This window comes from Erythrolamprus reginae, chromosome 3, assembly GCF_031021105.1.
Source record: "Erythrolamprus reginae isolate rEryReg1 chromosome 3, rEryReg1.hap1, whole genome shotgun sequence".
Taxonomy (NCBI): domain Eukaryota; kingdom Metazoa; phylum Chordata; class Lepidosauria; order Squamata; family Dipsadidae; genus Erythrolamprus; species Erythrolamprus reginae.
The window spans coordinates 48733111-48757668 of record NC_091952.1 but is presented as its reverse complement, the minus strand read 5'-3'; the positions used below and the strand labels follow the sequence as shown (position 1 = coordinate 48757668).

Sequence of the window (24558 nt, the reverse complement as noted above, 5' to 3'; positions counted from 1 at the left end):
TTGTTGTTAGTGCTACCACTATTGTAATTATTATTATATTATTTTATTCAAAAAAAATTACACAGCAAACAAGTTTTATATGCTGGATTTCATATCACAATATCACAAGTTGAATGCTTCCCAAGCATCTAGGATTGTGTGATGTATTTTTGTATGATGCACACAGTCGCAGATCCAGGTAGGGTGGCCTTTTGCAACTCACAGACCGTGATTTTGTCAATGTTTATTGTTTTCAAATGCTGACTGAGGTCTTTTGGCACAGCACCTGATTACTACTACTACTACTGCTACTACTACTTATTATTATTGTTGTTGTTGTTGTTGTTATTATCAATTGGTTTGGAGTGGTATTGCTTTCTTCTCCTTTCCCTTTCTGTTCTACAAACCTTCTTGACCAAAATGAGCCCACCTGAGACTACATTTGCTAATAATAACAGCTAACTAATGAGTAATTATGACAAGAAACAAAACCATCAACCATTATAGGTTTTAAAAAGAGTAAACATAAATGCCATCTTCTAGAATGAAGTCCTATTCCCCTCCGGTTGTTTTTTTTTTTAAAGATGGCTTTTCTTGTGAAATTCCTCCACTTACACAAGGTGGACCATTGGGGAGGGCCAGTTGCCTTCCATTTCTCGCCCCCCCACCATGGTTTTTTTTTTGTCTCCCCTCACATCGTTTCAGAGGTCATTTTTTGGGCAACCTCTTTGGGTTCACAGCACTCAAAGAGCCGCCCGCCTGAGAAGCGTCCCTTTCATCCTCAAAAACAGGTGAAGGAAAAGCACCTTCACCCAGGGCAGGCCGTTCCCGGCTGCCTTGGGGGATTCCAAGGGCTCGAGCCCCTCAAGGCTGCGCTTTCCAGCCTTCGTCTCCTCAACTTGGAAACGCGCCTCGTCGGGAGGCCTGCTCCCCCCCCCCCGGCCCCGCCGCCACCGCGCTTTCACCGTCCTTGATTGGTCGAAGGCGCTTAATAGGGAAAGCGCCGGATTCCTCCGTGCACGCTCTGCGTTTTTGCTTTTTTTTTTTTTTTTTTTTGCGGGCGGATCGTAGCCATTGGCGCCCGAGGCGCGAGGCGGCGGCGGCGGAGTCCTCGCGCCCTGAGGAGGTTGCTGCCGCCCGCGAGAGGAGAACCCGGCCGCGCAGAAGGGGAGGCCCCGCCGCGCGCCAGCTCTTTTTTTTTTTTCCCCTTTCCTCTCAGCGGCGAGGCTTGACGCGGCTCCTTTAAGAGCCCGCAGGTCTATGGAAATGAGCCTCGCAGAGTTGCTGCTGCCGCAGCGGAGGCGAGCCCGGCTTGCTTGGCAGGCGGCTAGACCTTAGCTTGGCTGCGGCGGGAGAGCAGGCGGCGGCGGCGGCGGCGGAGGAGGACCTGCATCGGGAGAACCCGGCGGCGGCAGCGGGGAGGCGGAGAACCCGGCGGCCCGGATCTCCCCTTTGGCATGAAGCGCAATTGCTGATCGCTGGACGGACGCGACGCAAACCGGACTGCGGGCGGTGGGAGATGGGCGGCGGCGGCGCCCCCGGCCGGGCTCTGCTGCTGCTCCTGCTGGCGCTGGGGACCCCCCGTTCTCGCGCCGGCGGCCCCGAGCCGCCCCCCGTCTGCACCCCCTTCAGGGACCCTCGGCTGTCACCCCCGAACCGAACGGCCGCTTGCGCCGAGGAGCCGCCGCCGCTGTGGCTTTGCCGGGTTTCGCGCCCGGCCCGCGGCCTCTGGGCGCACCTGCTGGGGCCGCGGTGCGACGGTGGCGCTTCGGCGGTGGAGGACGGAGAGCTGTTGCTGTTGAGCCGCCTTCTCCCGGCTCCGGTTCCGGGCGGCGGATTCCGCAGAGGGCGAAACCGGACTCTGTGCTTGAAACTGGGCACCCGCGTTCCTTTGCCGCCCGCTAGGTCGCGGGGAGGTTGCCCGCTAAGGTGCACAGTGGAAGGCGGAGGCGAGCGTGGGCCCTTGCATCCCCCGGGAGAAGTGATCCTGCCCCCGCGGGCCCTGTGTCTCCGGCCGGGACGCCCCTTACGGTTAGGGCTGTGGTGCCAACTCTGCCATGAGAAGAAGGAGATCTTGGTCCGCTGGCGCCTGGCTGTGGGCTCTTCTCGGCAGGAGATGGAGACGCTGTGGCCCTCGGAGGGGTGCGGCTGCCAAGGCGAAGGGGGCCACAGAAGGAAGCGAGAGGTGAACACTGGCCCCCAGTTCCAGATGCCCACTTACCAAGTTTTGGTGCCAGAGAACAGACCGGCGGGCACACCGGTGATCTTGCTGAGGGCCATGGACCCCGACGAGGGGGACGCGGGCCGGTTGGACTACTCCATGGATGCCCTCTTTGACAGCCGCTCCAACAGCTTCTTTGCCATCAATCCACAGACGGGAGCCGTGACCACTGCTGAAGAGCTGGATCGGGAGACCAAAAGCACCCATGTGTTCCGGGTGACGGCAACGGACCATGGCGTACCGCGGCGCACAGCTCTGGCCACGCTCACCATCACAGTCAGCGACACCAATGACCACGACCCTGTGTTTGAGCAGCAGGAGTATAAGGAGAGCATGCGGGAGAACCTGGAGGTCGGCTACGAGGTATTGACGGTGAGAGCAACCGACGGCGATGCCAGCCCCAATGCCAACATCCTGTATCGCATCTTGAACGGGAACGGGGTCAACAGGATCTTTGAGATTGACCCAAAATCTGGAGTCATCCGCACCAATGGCCTTGTGGACAGAGAAGCTGTGGAATCCTATCAGCTGATAGTGGAGGCCAATGACCAGGGCCGAGACCCAGGAGCGCGCAGCAGCACGGCCACAATTCATATTACAGTGGAGGATGACAACGACAACTCGCCACAGTTCAGCGAGAAACGTTATGTCGTCCAGGTGCCCGAGAATGTGGCTTCAAACACCCACATACTGCAGGTAAATGCCACAGACAGGGACAAAGGCAGCAATGCAATGGTGCATTATAGTATAATGAGTGGCAACACTCGGGGACAATTTTACATAGATGCCCAAATAGGTAATATTGATGTAGTCAGCCAGCTTGATTATGAGATGAATAAGGAATACACTCTTCGCATTAGGGCCCAAGATGGAGGAAGGCCCCCCCTTTCCAACATCAGTGGGCTGGTGACCATCCAGGTACTGGATGTGAATGACAATGCCCCTATCTTTGTTAGCACCCCTTTCCAGTCCACAGTCTTGGAAAATGTACCTGTGGGCTACTCTGTTATTCACATCCAAGCCATTGATGCAGATTCTGGGGAGAATGCCCGACTTGAATATGCTCTGGTTGACGTGAGTCCCGATTTCCCTTTCACTATCAATAACAACACGGGCTGGATCGTAGTGGCTTCTGGTTTGGATCGTGAAAGTGTGGACTTCTATAAATTTGGGGTTGAGGCCAGGGATCACGGTAACCCTCCAATGACTTCTTCAGCAAGCGTTAGTATTACTGTTCTGGATGTCAACGATAACAATCCTGAATTCACGCAAAGGGAATATACCATGCGTCTCAATGAAGATGCAGCGGTGGGCACCAGTGTTCTTATTGTCTCCGCCATTGACCGGGATGTCAACAGCGTCATCACCTACCAGATCACAAATGGGAATACTCGCAATCGCTTCTCCATCACCAGCCAGAGTGGTGGAGGTCTCATCACTCTGGCCCTACCTTTGGATTATAAACTAGAGCGGCAGTACCTTCTTACAATCACAGCTTCTGACGGCACTCGGTTTGACACGGCTCAGGTCTTTGTTAATGTAACTGATGCCAATACGCATCGGCCAGTGTTCCAGAGCTCCCATTACACTGTCAACATCAACGAGGACAGTCCAGTGGGTACCACCGTAGTTATTATCAGTGCTACGGATGAAGATACAGGGGAGAATGCGCGCATCACTTACTTCATGGAAGATAGTATTCCCCAGTTCAAAATTGATATAGATACTGGTGCTGTGACAACTCAGATGGAATTGGATTATGAAGACCAAGTATCCTACACTTTGGCAATTACAGCTCGTGACAATGGCATCCCACAGAAATCAGACACCACCTATCTAGAAATACTAGTTAATGATGTAAATGACAATGCACCTCAGTTTTTAAGGGATAATTACCAAGGATCTGTTTATGAGGATGTACCTGGTTTCACAAGTGTCCTACAGGTTTCCGCTACAGATAGAGACTCTGGGATGAACGGGAGAGTGTTCTATACCTTTCAGGGTGGAGATGATGGCGATGGGGACTTCATAATTGAAACCACCTCTGGTATTGTTAGGACGTTGCGTAGACTGGACAGGGAAAATGTCCCCCTCTATGAGCTTAGAGCATATGCAGTTGATAAAGGAGTACCGGCCATGAGGACTCCCATTGATGTCTATATCACTATCCTTGATGTCAATGATAACCCCCCTGTCTTTGAGCACGATGAGTTTGACATCTTTGTGGAAGAAAATAGCCCAATAGGCTTAGTGGTGTCCCGAATCACTGCCAGTGATCCAGATGAGGGTACCAATGCTCAAATTATGTATCAGATAGTGGAAGGGAATATTCCGGAGGTCTTCCAACTTGATATCTTCTCAGGAGAGTTGACAGCACTGATGGATTTGGATTATGAGACCAAGTCTGAATATGTCATAGTAGTCCAAGCTACATCAGCTCCACTGGTAAGCCGGGCTACTGTGCATGTCCGTTTACTGGATAAGAATGACAATGTTCCAGTCTTGAAGAACTTTGAGATCATATTCAATAACTATATCACCAACAAGTCCAGCAGTTTTCCCACTGGAGTGATTGGCAGAATCCCAGCCTATGATCCTGATGTTTCTGATAGTCTTACATACAGTTTTGAGCAAGGCAATGAATTGAAACTTGTTCTCTTGAACCACAGCACTGGAGAACTACGTTTGAGCAGGGCCCTGGATAACAATAGACCTTTGGAGGCAACCATGAGAATTTCTGTAACAGGTAAGGTGTGTGAGAGATATTAGTCTGAATTTGTACCAGCTGATGGACTGGGATCACATATATTATTAGGCTATAATAAAATTTGGTTTATATAAGTCATGGTTATATCCATTCTGGTATATCAGCAGTAGTTTATAGTTTATAGCTTATGTTTTGTGTTAATCCAGCTAATTGTGGCTTGGCTAACAAAATACAGTTTTTTTAAAAAAAAATTATGGTTTAGCAATGTGAACACAATTTTAGAGATCAGAAGGAACTAATGAAGTTATTTTATCCAATTTCTACTTCTTCAAGTTTTCCTCACTACCTAATTAAGAAGCTATAGCTAAAATTATTATAGCAATTAAGAAAGGAAACAAAATCACATATGAAAAACAAATCACTGAAGCTGACCCCTAATCTTTGATTAAGCTTATAGGTGGTGCGCAAATAGATGGATGACACCTTTTAGAACAGAGGTATTCAAACCTGGCAATTTTAAGACTTGTGAACTTCAACTCCCAGAATTCTCCAGTTGAAGCCCACAAGTCTTAAAGTTGCCAAGTTTGGGGACCCCTGTTTTAGAAATTCAGCTGCCAGTCTCCCATTTTTCTTTATTTTGATATTGTAGAGTTGGTGGAATTTAAAGAATATGCAATAATCTTGTTGCATTAGCCCAATTGACTGTCATAGTCTTCATTCTAAAATAGTTACTTCTCTCCATGTTTGCAATTTTCCAGAAAAATATCTCCTCCTCCTCTCTTTTCTTTTAAAACCATTCATCACTCAAAATTAATCCTGAATAAGATTGACTTGTCTCATATATGACTAGACTGAATGATGGTGTGAAAGCATCAAAATGGGTTTTAGTGGCCAGGACAGAGATGCCAGGAAAATGAATTCTGTGAGTATTTCTAAGTAGGAATTGATGTTCTTCTGTCAGTGCTAGAAAGCAGGGTAAGAAAAGAATTTGGTGTAGTTGTCACAAAGTGACTTGGTTATCACATAAAGCAGTTTGGATAGTTTGTCTGTATTTGCCACTTGGGGTTCCCATAAAAAACACGACAATGTAAATTTATGCCATTGAAAGTTTGTTAGTCTTTACGCTGCCTTGAGACTATTTTTACTTGAGCAGACAAATAAGCTTCTCTTCTGCTAAATTTGTGCCACAGGTTGGCATACTGTGGAAGAAATGTGTCAGGGGAGCTGAAGATACAACCCCTTTAATTAGCCACATGCTCTTCTTTTCTTACATTGCCTCTTTATTAGGGTGCCTAATGCCTAGCAATTAACTTAAATTAAATGTCACCATCCCAATTCAGACCTTTCCAAGGGCTGCAGGGTTGCAAGCGTCAACAGATAGATACTTACAAGTAACATATAGCTAAAAGTAAAGGAAGCTACTGGTGGTGTCAGGAACATGCAAAAAGTTCCAGTGATAAAATCTTAAAATTGTAAATGTTCAAATGACAAAATTCTTCAATGGCAGGAATGTTTAGACATTTGGTTAAGCACGGCAAAAATGTAGCTTGTCAAAAAGAGAAAAGGCATGTTCAGGATCAGTTTTGCCAATCAAGTCATCTTATTGAGGGCTACCAGATCTGGGCTACGAAAATCCAGATAGCCATTAGAGGTCAGGAAAGTCTTAGAGCTTTCTATATGTCTTTGCTGCCAAAGACATGGAGTTCCTAATCCTATAACAGTGATGGCGAACCTATGGCACGGATGCTACAAGTGGCACGTGGGGCCTTACCTGCTGGCATGTGAGCAGTTGCCCTAGCTCAGCTCCAATGTGCATATGTGTGCCGGCCAGCTGATTTTTAGCTCGCACAGAGACTCTGGGAGGGCATTTTTGACTTCCAGGGAGCCTCCAGGGGGATGGGGGAGAGCGTTTTTACTCTGCCCCAGCTCCAGGGAAGCTTTTGGAGCCTGGGGAGGGCAAAGCACGAGTCTTCTGGGCCCACCAGAAGTTGGGAAACAGGCCATTTCTGGCCTCCAGAGGGCCTCCAGGAGGTGGGGGAAGCTGTTTCCGCCCTCCCCAGGCATTGAATTATGGGTCGGGGCACTCGCACATGCACGATAGCGTATGCACGCACCATCTTTGGCACCTGAGAAAAAAAAAGTTTGCTATCACTGTCCTATAACATTGTCTATAAAATAATTTAGCTAAAGTAGGCTTTCCTAGTGTTATGTTTTCTACGTGTAGTTGGACCTGGTGGGAGTAAATATGGTTGGATTAATTCTTTAATTGAAGGACAGTTTTGGCCAGGGCTTAGATCAGCTATGCTGGCTGGAGGATTCTGGGAGCTGAAGTCCACAAGTCTTTAAAGTTGCCAAGGTTGAGGACCCCTGGCTTAGATGGTTAGAAATATAGCATTTCAGGCCTTCTGATTAGTTTCTGTGTGCTACAGTTTGTTAAGACTTTATTTTGCTAAGGCTTTTTGCTCAAAATCCTCCCAACAGCCATCATCATTGGCAAGCTTTTTCCTGCATCAGTAAAGTCTGTGTGTTTCTGGCTCTGGCAATTGGAACTTCTTTCTGTTTAATTTTCTACATTGTCCCTGACTTAGAATTTTGCTCAGGAACTGTAGGAAATAGCTAGTTTCTTGCAAGTCTTTAAACTGTAAAAATCAGATCTGGAAATAGACAGAACATATACTAGAATAGCCCTTGGCTAAGATGGTACCACTTGTGCCCATTCCAAATGATTGAGTAGATGACTGAAGAACTAGCATTGATGGTGGAAGTGCAAGGAGGTGGCACATTTGGTTAGACTGGATAAAGCCTACAGTGGTGTCTGTTGCTCATTCCACCTTCACTGCTGAAAAGATTATCCTCAATCTCACAACTCACTTACCGTATATAGCGTCTCCCACTTGTTTCTCAAGACATAAGTCATCTTTTCCTAAAGCAAACTTCATGGCCTACACTATTAGTGAATAGGTTACAACTACAAAACATTTCAGTCTCTATTTTTCTAGCATCTCCAGGTGACAATTTCCTCTGTGCAAAGTCAGATGAGTTATTATATGATGTTTTAACTGTATATGATCCATGCTGAGTCAGTTCTGGTTAGGACTATGAATTTACCCTGACCAGCACTCAAAATTATTTTCCTTCAGCAATAACTTTTACTAGTCGTTACTTGTCTATTTCTTTCTTGGGTCGTTGTAGTCACACCTGTTCTACCAGGTTTCTGGTAGGAATTGTGGAGCCACATTTATGGTCCAAATTTTGCATATGATGCTGCTGGTATCTACCTTCAGGGAGCAATAATGATGGATAGATGGAGCAAACTCATTTTGAAGGGAACCAAATGCCAATGGCACATTTGAGAGCCTTTGCCACTGAAATATATGCTCATATGTGTGGATTGATTGTAGATCTGTCAAGAATTGTAGTTTCAATTGACCTTTTTTACCTTATCGTTTGAAGGCTATTATTGAGCCATTGTATATTTCTTTTTAATAAAAAAAAGCCTTTACAGCATAATTATTATTAACACCAACTTCCTCCTACATTGGACAATATGCTTTCCTTCAGGTTCTATATATTGACATTTGCTCTCCTTTTGTTTGATAAAAGAAATTACATGCTTTCAATTTAATTTATGTGTCTGTCAAATTTTTCTTACATAACTAAATTTTCTGCAAGCTTCATAATTAAAATGTTATTAATTTGGCATCTTGATTTCTTGCTGCTAGTCTATAATATATTTTGCAGTATGCATCTCCTTCTTTAGCTCCAGCATACAGCATATTTTTCTATATAAAAGCCCAGTATTGATTTTTTTTAAAAAAAATCCTATTTCAAGTAAGCATCGTACTACATCTTCAGATATAGACCAAAATGTGTCAACCTGATATCCTAGAGATCTGTTGGATTATCAACCTCTTTTCAGCAACATTGATGTTGTTATATTATTGTTGTGAAGCTATCGCGATTGAAATATTATCTGTGGCTCTTAAATGAGTATTCACACCAAATAAGCATAGCCAAGGCTAGAGTATGCAGGATACAGTGATTTCAGCCCATACCTTCCTAAAAGGAAAGGTATATATTTTTTCTTCCTGTCCGTTTGTAAGAATAACAGTCAGGCTTTCTAAATTATCCTAAATGTTGCAGAAGAACAAAGGAGAGAGATTCAAATATATGTTGGGGTGGGGAGTGGAAATGAAATTCTTTGTCCCAGGAGTATCATTGCACATCCACCCCTCAACCCCCATTAATATCACCGTCCGTAGCATAGATGATGATAGGCCTACTTGCTGGAAACAAATTTGGAGATGCGTAAGAGCAGCTGTCCCTGGGTTTCAGCAATTAAACTCTCAGCATGGTAGCTAAAGATCGCACCTGCTTGGTGGGGATAGGGGAACAGGGACTGGGGAATACGGCACAGTGGCTAGATTAGAGGACTGATAATATCCATGGCTCCTCGCTGCCTTTGGAACCTTGCTGAATGATATCGCTGTCTCTGGATGGAAGCCCCTGGCATTGTTAGAAATGGATGCAGCTGGCACTCTGGCTGGTCACTGGCAGCAAAGGATGGATTTTCTTTGATTCTTCTGCCATAGTCATTTACTTACTTACTTACTTACTTACTTACTTACTTACTTACTTACTTACTTACTTACTTATTATTTATTAGACTTGTATTCCGCCCCTCTCCGAAGACCCGGGGTGGCTCACAAAATACAGTACAGAAATACATATACAAATCTAATAGTTAAAACTATAATCTAAAATCCCATTACATTAAAAAGCAGTCAATTTATTTATTTATTTATTGTATTTATATGCCACTCATTCCAAAGCGGACTCAGAGGGGCTTAATAAATCAAGAATACGCAGCTACAGTATATTGCTTGATGATGATGATGGAAGGGACCTTGGAGGTCTTCTAGTCCAACCCCCTGTTTAGGCAGGAAACCCTACACAACCTCAGGCAGATGGTTATCCAACATCTTCTTAAAAACCTCCAGTGTTGGAGCATTCACAATTTCTGGAGAGAAGCTGTTTCACTGATTAATTGTTCTGTCAGGAAATGTCTCCTTAGTTCTAAGGAGAAGGTTGCTTCTCCTTAGAACTAGGAGGCTAGGAAACTAAACAAGGTTGCTTCTCTCCTTGTTTAGTTTCCACCCCTTGCTTCTTGTCCTACCCTCAGGTGCTTTGGAGAATAGCCTGACTCCCTCTTCTTTGTGGCAACCCTTGAGATATTGGAACATTGCTATCATGTCTCCACTGGTCCTTCTTTTCATTAAACTAGTCATACCCAGTTCCTGCAACGGTTCTTTATATGTTTTAGCCTCCAGTCCCCTAATAGATTGGTAATTCCTAAAGAAGCATCCAAATACAAATAGTCAGTACTCTACTTATAAATTCTTTTAGTGACCATGTTTCAGTTACAATAGCATGGAAACAAGTGACTCATGACACACCTGTGGCAGGCATCCCTATGGGTCATGTGATGTACATTCGAATGCTTGGCAACTCATTCATATTTATGATGGTTGCAGTGTCCCAGGGTCATGTGATTCCATCCTTCCGAGGTAGATAAAATTGAGGATCCAGATTGTTGGGGGCAATAGGCTGATTCTGTAAACCGCTTAGAGAGGGCTGTAAGTGCTAAATCTAAATGCTATTGCTATTTTGCGACTCCCCGACCAGCAAAGTCAATGGGGAAGCCAAATTCACTTAACAACCGTGTGGCTTAACAAGCGCTGTGATTCATTTAACAACTGTGGCAAGAAAGATTGTAAAATGGACCATTCGCTTATGATAGGTCTCACCTAGTGACAGAAGTTTGGGGCTCGATTGAGGTTGTAAATTGAGGACCAGCTGCAATAGGTTTTCCATTGTATTATTTTCTAATTATGGTTTGTTGCACCAATGATTATATGATGACGTTGAGCCCAACTGCAGGATCTACATAGGGCAGATTAAAAAAGATGCTAGAAAACACAAAGGAGATAACATAGGAAGAAGAAGAAGAAATAGAAGCAGATGTAAATGATGAGTGTGGCTTCATGTACTTGGATCTTGTTGTGGGCATCTCAGTGGTTTTCAGAGAGTTTGACTTCTATGTCTCAAAACTTGCTGCTACTGACCGCGCTTGGTTCTGGCTGATAAGAAGGCGTCTAATCAGTGGTGGATTGTAAATGATTTTGCTACCAGTTTGCTCATGCGTTTGTGGGCGCAGAAGTGTCCTGGGTGGGTGGGTGGAGCCTCCCACTGCCGGCGCTACCGGTTCTAAGAACTGGTACGAATCGGGAGCAACCGACCACTGCATCTGATGGTAAAATAAGCTGCAATATAGCCTGTAATCTGAAACAAACATTATGGTGTTATATGCCAATAAAGCTAGTAGCTGGTTTTACCATTCTGCTATGTCAGGTTTCTTCATTTTAGCACATTCTACATTATGAGGATTGCTGCTTGCTTCTTGAATCTCGTAGCCAGCAAGCTGCATGTGTTACAATCCTAACTTATCTTAAAGGTGCTTGTTTAATTATTCCCGCAAACTGATGTAAATAATGAACTCTGGACAATTCCATCATGTTTTATTTTTATTTATTTAATAATAATAATAATAATAATAATAATAATAATAATAATAATAATAGATAGTGGGTTTTTATTTATTATTTATTTATTAGATTTGTATGCCGCCCCTCTCCGAAGACTTGGGGTGGCTCACAACAACAATAAAGAATGAGGTACAAATCCAATAATTAAAACTATAGCTAAAAACCCACTATCAATTAAAAAACAGTCAACACTACCCAATCATAGCCACACATAAATCTTACTAGCCAAAAGGGGATACATCAATTACCCCATGCCTGGCGACATAGCTAGATCTTCAAAGTCTTGCGGAAGGCGAGGAGGGTGGAGGCAGTTCGAATCTCCAGAGGGAGTTGATTCCAGAGGGCCACCACAGAGAAGGCTCTTCCCCTGGGTCCCGCCAGACGACATTCTTTAGGCAACGGGACCTGGAGAAGGCCAACTCTTTGGGACCTAATCGGCCGCTGGGATTTGTGTGGCAGAAGGCAGTCCCATAGGTATTCTGGTCCAATGCCTTTGGCTTGTTCTGAGAGGAAGAAACTAGGTAGCTAGGTTTGATAACAAGCACAATGAACCACAGCTTGTGATTTGTTAGATGCAACTGTTTCTAGTGGTAATAAGTGCAGTTCTGTTTGTAATAAGGATATGGGCCACTTGTTCAAATGCAGGGAACTGCTACTTCCAAAAATTCTTGTAGGATCAGACAATATATACTAGCCTCGTGATGGTGAACCTATGGCACACGGAACCATATCTGATGGCATGCGAGCCATTATCTTGTGCATGCTGGCCAGCTGATTTTTGGCTTCCATGGAGGCTCTGGAAGGAAATTTTCAGTCTCCAGAGGGTTTCCGATGGGACAGGGCAGGCCATTTTCACCCACCCGAGACTCCAGGGAAGCCTCTGGAGAATGGGGAGGGCAAAAATGGACCCACCTGGCCCACCGGAAGTTGGGATCCCTTGGGGGTCGAATGACAAATTTCTCATGGTGTTAGGAACTAAAGCTTCTACTCTGGCACCTTGGAACATATTTTTACAATCCGACCAGTTAGGCGTTTACAGTGGGGGTGTCCCTCTGACCTTCCTGAACTAGAAAGGTTGAGAACCACTGATGTAGACCATTCATTACAGGTTTACTTTGGGTGTCAGTAATAGGGGGTTTTCTCCCACATTTTGCTTTTTACTAATTCTGGACAGTCACTTTCTTTATATGCTATCCTATTAGATTTTTTTTCCCATGTCATTTTTTTGCCCGTTCCTATAAACTTGGCCCAAAGACTTTCTACTTTCTTAGATTGGATTGGTTTACAGTTGTCTCTGTTCAGGTATTTTGAACCATGAAATAGGATTTTCTATAAATTAAAGGGTGTCAGGATTGAGATTAGCATGTGAAAATATTAGAGCAGGTTTGGAAAGTGCTAGAAATCTCCAGTCCAAGGCAACCTGTAGAATAATGTTTGGGAGTTGGCCTAGATAATTTACTTAAACCATCTGTTCCACTTTTATAACTATAATACCATCTCTAAATTGGAGAAATTACTATGGAGGAATGGCTAATCAGTTATCCTTTCAAGGATCTTCTGGCTGGGATGTAATTTTGGCATCGGGAATGAACTGATTTATGATGTGGAAGATTGTAGGATGCAAAGCAAAGAAATTACCCAGTTCCTATTTCATAGATTCTAGTAGTAAGATATCAGATAAGAAATATTAAAAGGAGCAGATCTCGGCCAGCAAGATCTGCTGAAGAAATATTAACCATCAAAATTTGGAGAATGGAAAGTGGAGTTCCTTTTATAACCGAGCAATATTTTATGTGCAGGTGAAAATACCTTCATTACAGATAGTCCTTGAAATACAATGATTCATTCAGTGACCATTAGAAGTTACCTACAACTGTTTTTCACACTTACAACTGTTGCAGCATTCCTGTGGTCAGGTGATCAAATTTTGACTGCTTGCAACTGGTTCATACTTATGACTGTTGCGGTGTCCCAAAATCATGCGATCACCTTTTGTGACCTTTGACAAGCAAAGTCAAATGGGGAAGCCAGATTCTCTTAAGAACCAGTTACTACTGCCTTGGTTCACTTAATCACTGTGAAAAGAGAAGTCCTAAAATGGGCCAAAACTCACTTAACAACTGTCTCATTTAGGAACAGAAACTTTGGGTTCAATTGTGACCATAAGTTGAGGAACTATTTTTATTTATTTTATTATTTTATTTTATTTTATTTTATTTTATTTTATTTATTATTTATTATTTATTTTATTTTATTTTATTTTATTTTATTTTATTTTATTTTATTTTATTTATTAATTTGACTTCTATGCCGCCTAATCCCGAAAGACTCAGCGCGGCTTACAGCAATATAAAATTACAATTAACAACAATAATAAAAAGAAGTCAAGGGAAAAAAACCTAATTTATAAAATCATCATTAAAACTAAGATAATTTAATGGCATACATACTAATCATTCAAACCAATTCAAACACGTGGACAAGCTAGTGGTTATTTTAGGGCCCCCAGGCCTGCCAGCATAGCCAGGTCTTCGTGGCCTTACGGAAAGCCAGCAGGGTGGGGGCCATGCAGACCTCGGGGGGGGGGGAGTTGGTTCCATAAATTTGGGGCAGCAACAGAGAAGGCCCTCCCCCTACATTGTTTAGCTGACGGGACTTGGAGGAGGCTGACTCTGTGTGCTCTAATTGGTCTCTGGGAGGTATGTGGCAACCCATACATTCAGATATCAGTGTTCAAAACCTTTTTAAGTTGCACAGGTTGTAAATAAGAGGCAACTGAACTTTCTGGTTTTTCTTTGAAGACATTTTCCTTCTCAGATGAGAGAAATGTCTTTCCTTTCTCTCACTTATCATATATATTTTCTTTCTTTCATATATCCTCTCCTCTAAATTCACTTTTACCCTTATATATATTACTACATGTCTATTTTTCTTCCTATGTATATGTGTATTGGACAAATGAATAAATAAAATAAATAAAATAAAATAAATGAAACATCTTCAAAGCACCTTTAGGACAACCATGACCTGGATGACTGAGAATCTCCAGAGACATTTATGTCAGCAATATTTAACCAACAATATTTAATATTTAACTTACCCTGTTTGGCTTCCAGTCCTACCTGACTGGATTTGGTATTATAACTATTATTTTACTCAGAAGGTTAACTTAGAGAATTCGTTTTCTTGCATAGGAGTGTTGCTGTTGCCATTCATACTTGCACAGTCCCAAATCAAACATTTGTGGACCAACCTTAATTGATTCTGCTAACTCCTTTTAAACTTATTTCTTTCCTAATTTCTTTCTCTTGCTGAACTTCATGTTTTATTTTTATAATGTTTTTTTCCAAATGGCTGTCACCCCATTCCCATGCTGTAGTCTTTTTAGACAGCTACAAGACAGTACCTACAATTTGATTTATCAGCACAATGCTATATAATATATAATTTTCTTAGTAGTATGGTACTATAAAAGACCAGAATGCTAAAGGTTCACAATAGGGAAAAAATGAAGACTTCAAAATTCAGTTATTCCCCAGTTGTAGAGCAAATCTGCCAAACTCTTTACATGGACCTATTATTTCTGAGTAACATCTACCTTAATGAATTAAGGAGAAGGAAATTGGATTATTTAGGTGATATAATGCATTTCATCAGTAAAGTCAATTACAATTTAGGAAATTAGATCCTAACTGCGAAATAGAATTTGATTGAAAGATCTAAGTTTACCATCAAGATATTAAAACTCTGGGATTAAAGATGATGCATGCTGCCTGCAGCATATTCATACAAAGGTGATAGGAGTACAGGCAAACACCCAGTTTGTTCTAGAAGTTAAGGCACCAGCAGACTGTGAGCTCTAGTCCTGATAAACTATTGGGCTGACTTGGGCAGTTGTTTTTCTCTCAGTCATGAATTCAGGCTTAGATGACATGTTAGTCAATTTTTGTCACAACCAAATGGATCAAAGCTTGGCTGATCAAAATAAATAAATAAAAAATGAACGCTGCACTTGCAGGAAAAATGCTACGAAGGAATAATCAGTACAGTATTTATAAACGTTAGGATGTCTTAATTTTGCTGGTAATCTTGGTTATTGAAATGGATGTCCAAGTGCTGCCTCAATGATGGCTGAGGCAGGCAGGATTCCCTTGAGTACCATTTGTTGAGGGTCAAGGGAAAGGGAGGGATTTGCTTTCTCTTTTTGCTCAAGATCCCCATGGACAATTGGTAGGCCACTGTGTGACACAGAATGTTGGACTCGATGGGCTTTGGCCCGATTCAGCATGGCTCTTCTTATTGTATGTTCTAACTCACTATTCAGGCCTGCCCATTGTGATCACTTTGCAGGATCCCTCTGTCCATAATTTTTTAAAAATTAATTAATTAATTAATTAGTTAGTTAGTTAGTTTGTTTGTTTTGTCAAGTACGTATTGGTGGTATACAAAGACATGAGCCGGGGTGGCGCAGCAGGTAGAGCGCTGTACTGCAGGTCACTGAAGCTGACGGTAGATCTGTAGGTCAGCGGATCAAATCTCATCATTGGCTCAAGGTTGACTCAGCCTTCCATCCTTCCGAGGTGGACAAAATGAGGACCCGGATTGTGGGGGCAATATGCGGGCTCTGTTAAAAAGTGCTATTGCTAACGCTGTAAGCCGTCCTGAGTCTAAGGAGAAGGGCAGCATAAAAATCGAATGAATGAATGAATGAATGAATAAATGAATAAATAAATAAATAAATAAAATATTTATATACATGATATTAGTAAAAGAGAAACATTAGGACAGGGGACGGTAGACACTCTGGTGCACTTATGCACGTCCCTTACTGACCTCTTAGGAATCGGGAGAGGTCAACAGTGGATAATCTAAGGATAAAATTTTGGGGGTTAGCTGATGAGAGTACAGAGTCTGGCAGTGACTTCCATGCATTTCCATGCAAATTTCAGGGAGATAAAAGTTTTCTGTAGATTGTCAGTGGAAATTCAACCAGCAAAAAAGAGGTATTGGAAGCCCAAAGAGGCAACCAAGAGGAACTTGGTTCTTTTTGAAGTGTGATGTGATTTATAGCTTGTGGTGGGAGCTGGATCTCCCTCCAAATCAAATCTGGACCTCAGTCTAAAAGCGTATTTTTATTTCTTCACTGCCTGATAAGGGAATCTGGGCTCCAGCCGTTGCCATAGCAGCTATTGCCCTTCACCAAACAATGAATAACGGTTAGAAAACCACATGCAGATTTTTCTGTTGGAGGTTTGGCTTCAGGCATGCAGATGATGGTGCCCCTTTACAATTCTGTGTGGATGCCACCCAAATTCACAAATTCACGTTGCAGCTGTTCCGTTCTTCAGCCTTGAATTCCCCACATATCCTCACCACTACAAGATGTCTCATGTGTTAAATCATCCATCACCTGCCACTCAAAATCCTTATTTCCCCCCCAGTAATTTATTCACCTGGCACAAACAAATAAGCCAAGGGTATACTGTGCATTTAAGTGCCCACCTGGAGGGAAGAGATTATCAGCCCCGCCTACCTGGAATATCTGAGGCATGCAATCTTCAGATTGGAGAGCCCTTTAGCTATTTGAATAGCACTTCTGAGGACAGTGTTTGCTGATCTTAATGGAGAACAAGGAAAGGATTCATAAAACCTAAGATCTTTCTCCCTCTCTCCCTCTCTCTCTCCACCCCTCTCTGCATCTGTATCCATATCCATATGAAGAAAGCAATGTTATACTGCATCACGACTAAGTATTGGCAGTTGTAAAGAGTTCAATCAGAAGCAGTGTGAGAGCCAAAGACTCGGAGCTGAAAAATGCTCAGAAATATTAGGCTGCCCAGAAGAGATTTGCACTCATGATGGATCCCAGTCCAAAGAAGAAGCTTTTCATAGCCCTTTCTATTCAGGAGAGCCCAGTCACCAGCTTGTCCGGAGTCTGAGAATAATTCACGGCTTAAAGAGCGGTTTCTGCTGTCGCTTCCGTTTTGCTTTTCTATACAAAAAGAACCCAGTGCTCCTGGTTTCATTAAAGGAAGGGAGTTATCTGTTCTAAATGCATACTTAAATACTGCATGCAAAAGATTTGGCTGACATCTGCAAGTTTTCTTGATGTACACTGTTAGCGAAAAATAATGGTTAGTCTAGAACAGGGGTGTCAAACTGAAAGCCTGCGGGCTGGTTCCAGCCCATGGGATGCTTAAATCTGGCTTGTGGGGCCGGCCTAGAAATACGAGACTAGACTTTCAATCCTGGGCCTAGAAAGACTAGAACTAAGACGCCTTAAACAAGATCTAAGTATTGCCCACAAGATCATATGTTGCAATGTCCTGCCTGTCGGCGACTACTTCAGCTTCAACCACAACAACACAAGAGCACACAACAGATTTAAACTTAATATTAACTGCTCCAAACTTGACTGTAAAAAATATGACTTCAGTAACCGAGTTGTCAAAGCATGGAACTCATTACCGGACTCCATAGTGTCATCCCCAAACCCCCAACACTTTACCCTTAGATTATCTACGGTTGACCTATCCAGATTCCTAAGGGGTCAGTAAGGGGCGAGTACAAGTGCACTAGAGTGCCTTCCGTCCCCTGTCCTATTGCTCTCCTATACCTCCTATTCCTTTCTTCTATTCCTATATCTCTTCTTCTATTCTTTCATAGATATATTTTACTATGAGTATCTCCTCTATAATCTTCATCACATATTTTACTGTGTGTGTGTGTGTGTGTGTGTGTATATATATATATACACACACACACACACACACACATACATACATACATACATACATACATACATACACCCACTAAAACACTCATTGTGTATTGGACAAAATAAATTAAATAAATAAATAAATAAATAAAAAGACCGCCCCGTGGTGCCTCTGCTGCCCCAAAAACAAGGCCCTTGCACAGCCCATTTTTGACTGGCAGAGTGCTTCTGGAGGCGTCTGTCCTGTCTTCCCCACTCTCTCTCTGACCCATGGAAGAAAACTACAATGCTGACCTGGCCCTCGAAGAAATTCAGTTTGATACCCCTGATCTGGAAGTATGAAAAACCTATTTCAAAGGTATCATATTTATCTGAAGAACTTCAATGCCCATAAATGCCACTTGCACTTTTAAAGTGCAAGTAGTCCTTGACTTACAATGGTTAATTTAGTAACTGTTCAAAGTTACAATGGCACTGAAAAAAGGAAGTTATGACCATGTTTCACACTTATGACCATGGCAGTATCCCCATGGTCACATAATCAAAATGTGGACGCTTGGCAATTGACTCATATTTATGATGGACACGGCACCCTTAAGGTGATCATGTGGTCTCCTTTTGCAACCTTCTGGCAAGCAAAGTCAATGGGGAAGCCAGATTGACTTATCATGCTACTAACTTAATGACTGCAGTCATTAAGTGACTGCAGGGATTCACGGAATTGTTCCAATTGTTACCAATACCAAGAGCCGGGGTGGCGCAGTGGTTAGAACTGCAGGCTACTTCAGCTAACTGCTAGCTGTAGTTCAGCAGTTCAAATCTCACCATGGCTCAAGGTTGACTCAGCCTTCCATTCTTTTGAGGTGGATAAAATGAGGACCCAGATTGTTGGGGGCAATATGCTGAGTCTGTAAATTGCTTAGAGAGGGCTGTAAAAGCACTATGAAGCGGTATATAAGTCTAAACGCTATTGCTAATTCGAAGACCACCTGTGATTTGAAATGAAATACTTAGACATGAACAATAATTCTCATTCATTTTCCATTCTTATGTAGAATAGAATTTGGCTAGGTTGCTTTGACCCACATTGGCCCAACATTTGGATACTTGCTGAGAAATAACATTTGATAAATGGCCTTTAGACATCCTTTTTGCTGCTTGTCACAGAAAAAGGAGCACAACAGTTGCAATTTGAGTGCTGAGCCCAAATCACAAAAGGCAAAAAGCAGAAGACAGTAAAAAATAAAATTAGCACATGTCTTGCTATCAGGGAATCTTGCAGTCAACTTGATAAAATTAGAGGATGCCATAGGGATGTTTCTTTGATATTTCCATAGGTGCAGTTGAAGTAAGAAACGCCAGCGACCTGATAGATTGAAACCATTTGAACAATCCCCGTGAAGATGGAGGGCTCTAAGTAAATGTGCATAGTTTCTGCTTGAGCCTTAATGCTAAGAGAGTCTAAAAGACAGAAGGATGATTCCTCTATCTATGTGGGAAATTTGGTTCTACAGCATCCTTGGTTGGTAATTATCCAATCTGGGTTTTTTTGTTTTTTTTAAATTCATTTTGACTCAGGAAAGCCCTTTAACTTTTGAATGACTCTTCAACATGATAGCCACTAGCTCCTGTGTAAAAACTGTTGAGATACAAAAGTGGCTTAAATAAATGTTCCTGGATTTCACATTATCCACAGTGACGGCTGTATGTGCTCTTTGTCTACAATGAATTGAGGTGCAGGAGACAAACTGGAAGCACCGCTTGAGCCAGTGCTATATTGCAAAGCGCTATATTTGATGCATAGCAGGGAAATGATGAGTTGTCTTCACAGAGGGCAGGAGATAAGTAGAGATGGCATTGTGCATTCTTACTCAATGGCTCAAACTTGTGTGGAGCAAACTAGTTGTGTGGATCATCTCCATGATAACCCATTTTGAAAGATTCCCCCTTCCATGAAAATCGTGTCTGATTCGTGGAGACTTCCTGGGCAAATCCCTGCAGTGTGGTTTGCCATTGCCAAAGCATCCTAGGCTTCATAAAATTTGGTAACTGGGAGAAAGTACACCTATCAACATTGTATTTCGTACAAAGTAAAAGAGAACCCAAACTCTTACATAGCGAGAGCTATTGTAGGGTTACCTAGGTTCGCCCACGTCTCTCCAACACTCCGTGGCTTGCCTTGGCTGCCGATCAGTTTCTGGTCACAATTCAAAGTGTTGGTAATGACCTATAAAGGCCTACATGGCATCGGACCAGAATACCTCCAGGACCGTCTTCTGCCGCACGAATCTCAGTGGCCGATAAGGTCCCACAGAGTTGGCCTTCTCCGGGTCCCATCGACTAAACAATGCCGTCTGGTGGGCCCCAGGGGAAGAGCCTTCTCTGTGGCGGCCCCGGCCCTCTGGAATCAACTTCCCCCAGAGATTAGAACTCCCCCACCCTCCCTGTCTTTGGTAAATTGCTTAAGACCCATTTAAATATGTCAATGGGTTAAATAAGGTTCAGGAGGGAAGTGTTTTTAATAGGAAAGTGAACACAAGAACAAGGGGACACAATCTGAAGTTAGTTGGGGGAAAGATCAAAAGCAACATGAGAAAATATTATTTTACTGAAAGAGTAGTAGATCCTTGGAACAAACTTCCAGAAGACGTGATTGGTAAATCCACAGTAACTGAATTTAAACATGCCTGGGATAAACATATATGCATCCTAAGATAAAATATAAAAAATTGTATAAGGGCAGACTGGATGGATCATGAGGTCTTTTTCTGCTGTCAGTCTTCTATGTTTCTATGAGGCGGTAAATAAGTGCTACTGCTATAGCTAATTCCAGCAAGCATAGTGATGGATCTCCTGAGCTGATTCATGTGCCATGGATCTCTCTGAGATCCCCACGTTACTTCTTTGATGGGGCAAAGGGTGAAGATGTTGATAAATCATTGACTATTCTGTCTAAGGATGAAGGGTGGGATTGACCAGTCTCCCCACGGTTCTTCAAAGATTTCCACTTTGAGAACGAGAGAGCGCTCCGAGACTGAGAACGCTGTGTTTTTCTTCAACATGCAGGCCCGTACGTAGATCCCGTGTCAGTTGACAAATGACCTCCCGTTCTCCTGCTGTTTCTGAGCTGAACGCCTTCTCTTTGTCAGGGACATGGGATGTGTGTGTTGGAGTACAACATTGCCATGATGCCTTTTTTTTTTTCCTTTCGAGGGAGGGGGGAGGGCTTTCTGTGGCTCTGGGAAAAAAAAGGGCAGCTCTGCTAGATGCTTTGTTAGTAGTTGTTGCCATGGAGATGCTGAGGCGATAGCGAAGCAGCAATCTTTCCCTGAAAGGAGGAGTAAAAAAGTGGGGGAAGAATTCAGATTCACCTTTGTTCCCCAGCAGCGGGGTCTCCATCTGCAGAGAGTTCAGCAGAGAGCAATCTTGTGGGGTTTTTCTTTAAGCAGGACACCGGATCCATAGGCTAAGCCAGTGTTTCCCAACCTTGGCCACTTGAAGATATTTGGACTTCAACTCCCAGAATTCCCCAGCCAGCGAATGCTGGCTGGGGAATTCTGGGAGTTGAAGTCCAGATATCTTCAAGTGGCCAAGGTTGGGAAACACTGGGCTAAGCGGCCAAGTAACTTTCGCACACATTGAAACATAGAAGATTGACGGCAGAAAAAGACCTCCTGGTCCATCTCATCTGCCCTTGTACTATTTTCTGTATTTTATCTTAGGATGGATATATGTTTATTCCAGGCATATTTGAAATCAGTTATTGTGGATTTACCAACCATGTCTGCTGGACATTTGTTCCAAGGATCTACTACTCTTTCAGTAAAATAATATTTTCTCACGTTGCTTCTGATCTTTCCCCCAACTAACCTCAGATTGTGTCCCCTTGTTCTTGTGTTCACTTTCCTATTAAAAACACTTCCCTCCTGGACCTTTGACATATTTAAATGTTTTGATCATGTCCTCTGTTTTCCTTCTGTCCTCCAGACTATACAGATTGAGTTCATTAAGCCTTTCCTGATAAGTTTTATGCTTAAGACCTTCCATCATTTTTGTAGCCCGTCTTTGGACCCGTTCAATTTTATCAATATCTTTTTGTAGGTGAGTTCTCCAGAACTGAACACAGTATTCCAAATGTGGTCTCACCAGCGCTCTATACAGCAGGATCACAATCTCCCTCTTCCTGCTTGTTATACCTCTAGCTATGCAGCCAAGCATTCTACTTGCTTTCCCTACCACCTGACCGCACTGTTCACCCATTTTGAGACTGTCAGAAATCACTACCCCTAAATCCTTCTCTTCTGAAGTTTTTGCTAACACAGAACTGCCAATACAATACTCAGATTGAGAATTCCTTTTCCCCAAGTGCATTATTTTACATTTGGAAACATTAAACACCAAAAAGTGATTGAAACTGACACACAAACTGACTGTAGCACCAGGAGGGTCTTCAATGAGATAAATTCTTAGGATGTCTGTTGCAGGATGAGAAGCCCCTGTTCACATGTTTCAGTGATTGAGTATCAGGCCAGATATTATAGTCTCAGGAATAAACATAATAGAACAAAGCTTCTGTGAGGAAGTTATTTGACTGCAATTAATGGCTTCTCTGCAGAATGAGCACGCAGACCCAAAGAATCAGGTAGGGCAGGGGGTCCCAAATTTGGCTACTTTAAGACTTGCAGACTTCAATTCCCAGAATCCTGGGAGGTGAAGTCCTCAAGTCTTAAAGTTGCCAAGTTTGAAAGCCACGGAGATAGGGTCATATTAGCTGGATTTTTTTATAATAATAATAACAACAACAACAACAAAAACAACAACTACAATAGAGTTGGAAGGGACCTTGGAGGTCTTCAAGTCCAATCCCCTGCTTAGGCAGGAAACCCTACACTACTTTAGACAGATAGTTATCCAACATCTTCTAAAAAACTTCCAGTATTGGAGCATTCACAACTTCTGGTGGCAGGCTGTTCCATTGGTTAATTCTTCTGTTAGGAAATTTCTCCTTAATTCTAAGTTGCTTCTCTCCTTGTTCAGCTTCCACCCTTGTTCAGCTTTTGCTCAACAACTTTTATGTCTGATGCCTATTATTATTATTATTATTATTATTATTATTATTATTATTATTGTTATTGTTATTATTATTATTATTGTTATTATTATTATTATCATCATTATCATCATCATTATTATTATTAGATTAGATTTCGATGCCGCCCTTCTTCGCAGACTCAAGGCGGCTTACAACAGAAATATATACAAGATACAAAAGTTAAAAACTGATCTGAAAACTCCAATTCATCAAAGCAATCATCCACATTCATCCTTTGAAATGAATGTGATATGAAACATGTCTGATGCATATGGAACACAATTGATACTTGGCAATGGATACTACTATAAAACGTATTACTAAACTCTGTGGATCTGTCTATGATGTTCCCCATGCAGAGTCAGCTGAGAATGTGAAAAACGATTGCCTTATTCAAAGGCTTTAGGCAGTAATACTTCTGTGTATCGTTAGCAGTTGCCAGCCATAACATTAATTATTCCTTGCTTTTCCCATGTGACCATCCCCCTCTTGTGTGGTCCGTATGGCCAAGAACATTATCCATTCAACAGAAAGGATGCTAGTTCACTTTTCGAGACAGACAAAAAACTGTAAAGCAAACCGTGAGCCATGTTCTGTATTGGGAAAGATGTTTCAATTTCTTCAACCTCATAAAACAAAAGTTCATCAAACTATTCAGAAATATTTATCAAATAATTCAGGAAGACTAATTTTAGGTAGCAATAGAGTTTAATTACAATTGGTGGAGGTGTGATCATTATAATTAATTCTCCTTTGCTGAGAATATTTATTACATTGTTGAAATGTTTACACACCACAGAATTCACTGGTGGCATTTGCTTATTAAAAGGCAGTGTTGGTCATGTGTATACAATTGTAAAACAAGAGGTGTGTTCCACAAACAAAGGAATCCTTTTACATACAGAGCAAGTGGAATTGGCATATGTAATAGCAAAAGCTTACGTTGTTTGATTTTCTATTCGAAATGAAACATAGAAACATAGAAGATTGATGGCAGAAAAAGACCTCATGGTCCTTCTAGTCTGCCCTTATACTATTTCTTGTATTTTATCTTAGGATGGATATATGTTTATCCCAAGCATGTTTAAATTCAGTTACTGTGGATTTACCAACCACGCCTTTTACCAATTGGGATGGATTTCAATTTCGATAAATATCCTGAATGTATAATAATAATAATAATAATAATAATAATAATAATAATAATAACAACAACAACAACAACAACAACAATAA

General features: G+C 42.4%; 1 protein-coding gene across 5 annotated transcripts in view; it reads left to right on the top strand.

Moving 5' to 3' along the window:
* The first annotated feature begins 1343 nt into the window (after positions 1-1343).
* CELSR2 (cadherin EGF LAG seven-pass G-type receptor 2) overlaps positions 1344-24558 on the top strand; it is a 141857-nt gene continuing 118642 nt past the window's right edge. For 4 of the 5 annotated variants that reach the window (XM_070745169.1, XM_070745168.1, XM_070745166.1 and 1 more), the window contains exon 1: positions 2022-4946. In XM_070745169.1, coding sequence (XP_070601270.1) covers positions 2096-4946 — 2851 coding nt within the window. In that variant the 5' untranslated portion in view covers positions 2022-2095. Of the gene's footprint in view, positions 4947-24558 lie in introns of all 5 variants that reach the window. The other variant, XM_070745165.1, reaches the window with a different exon arrangement.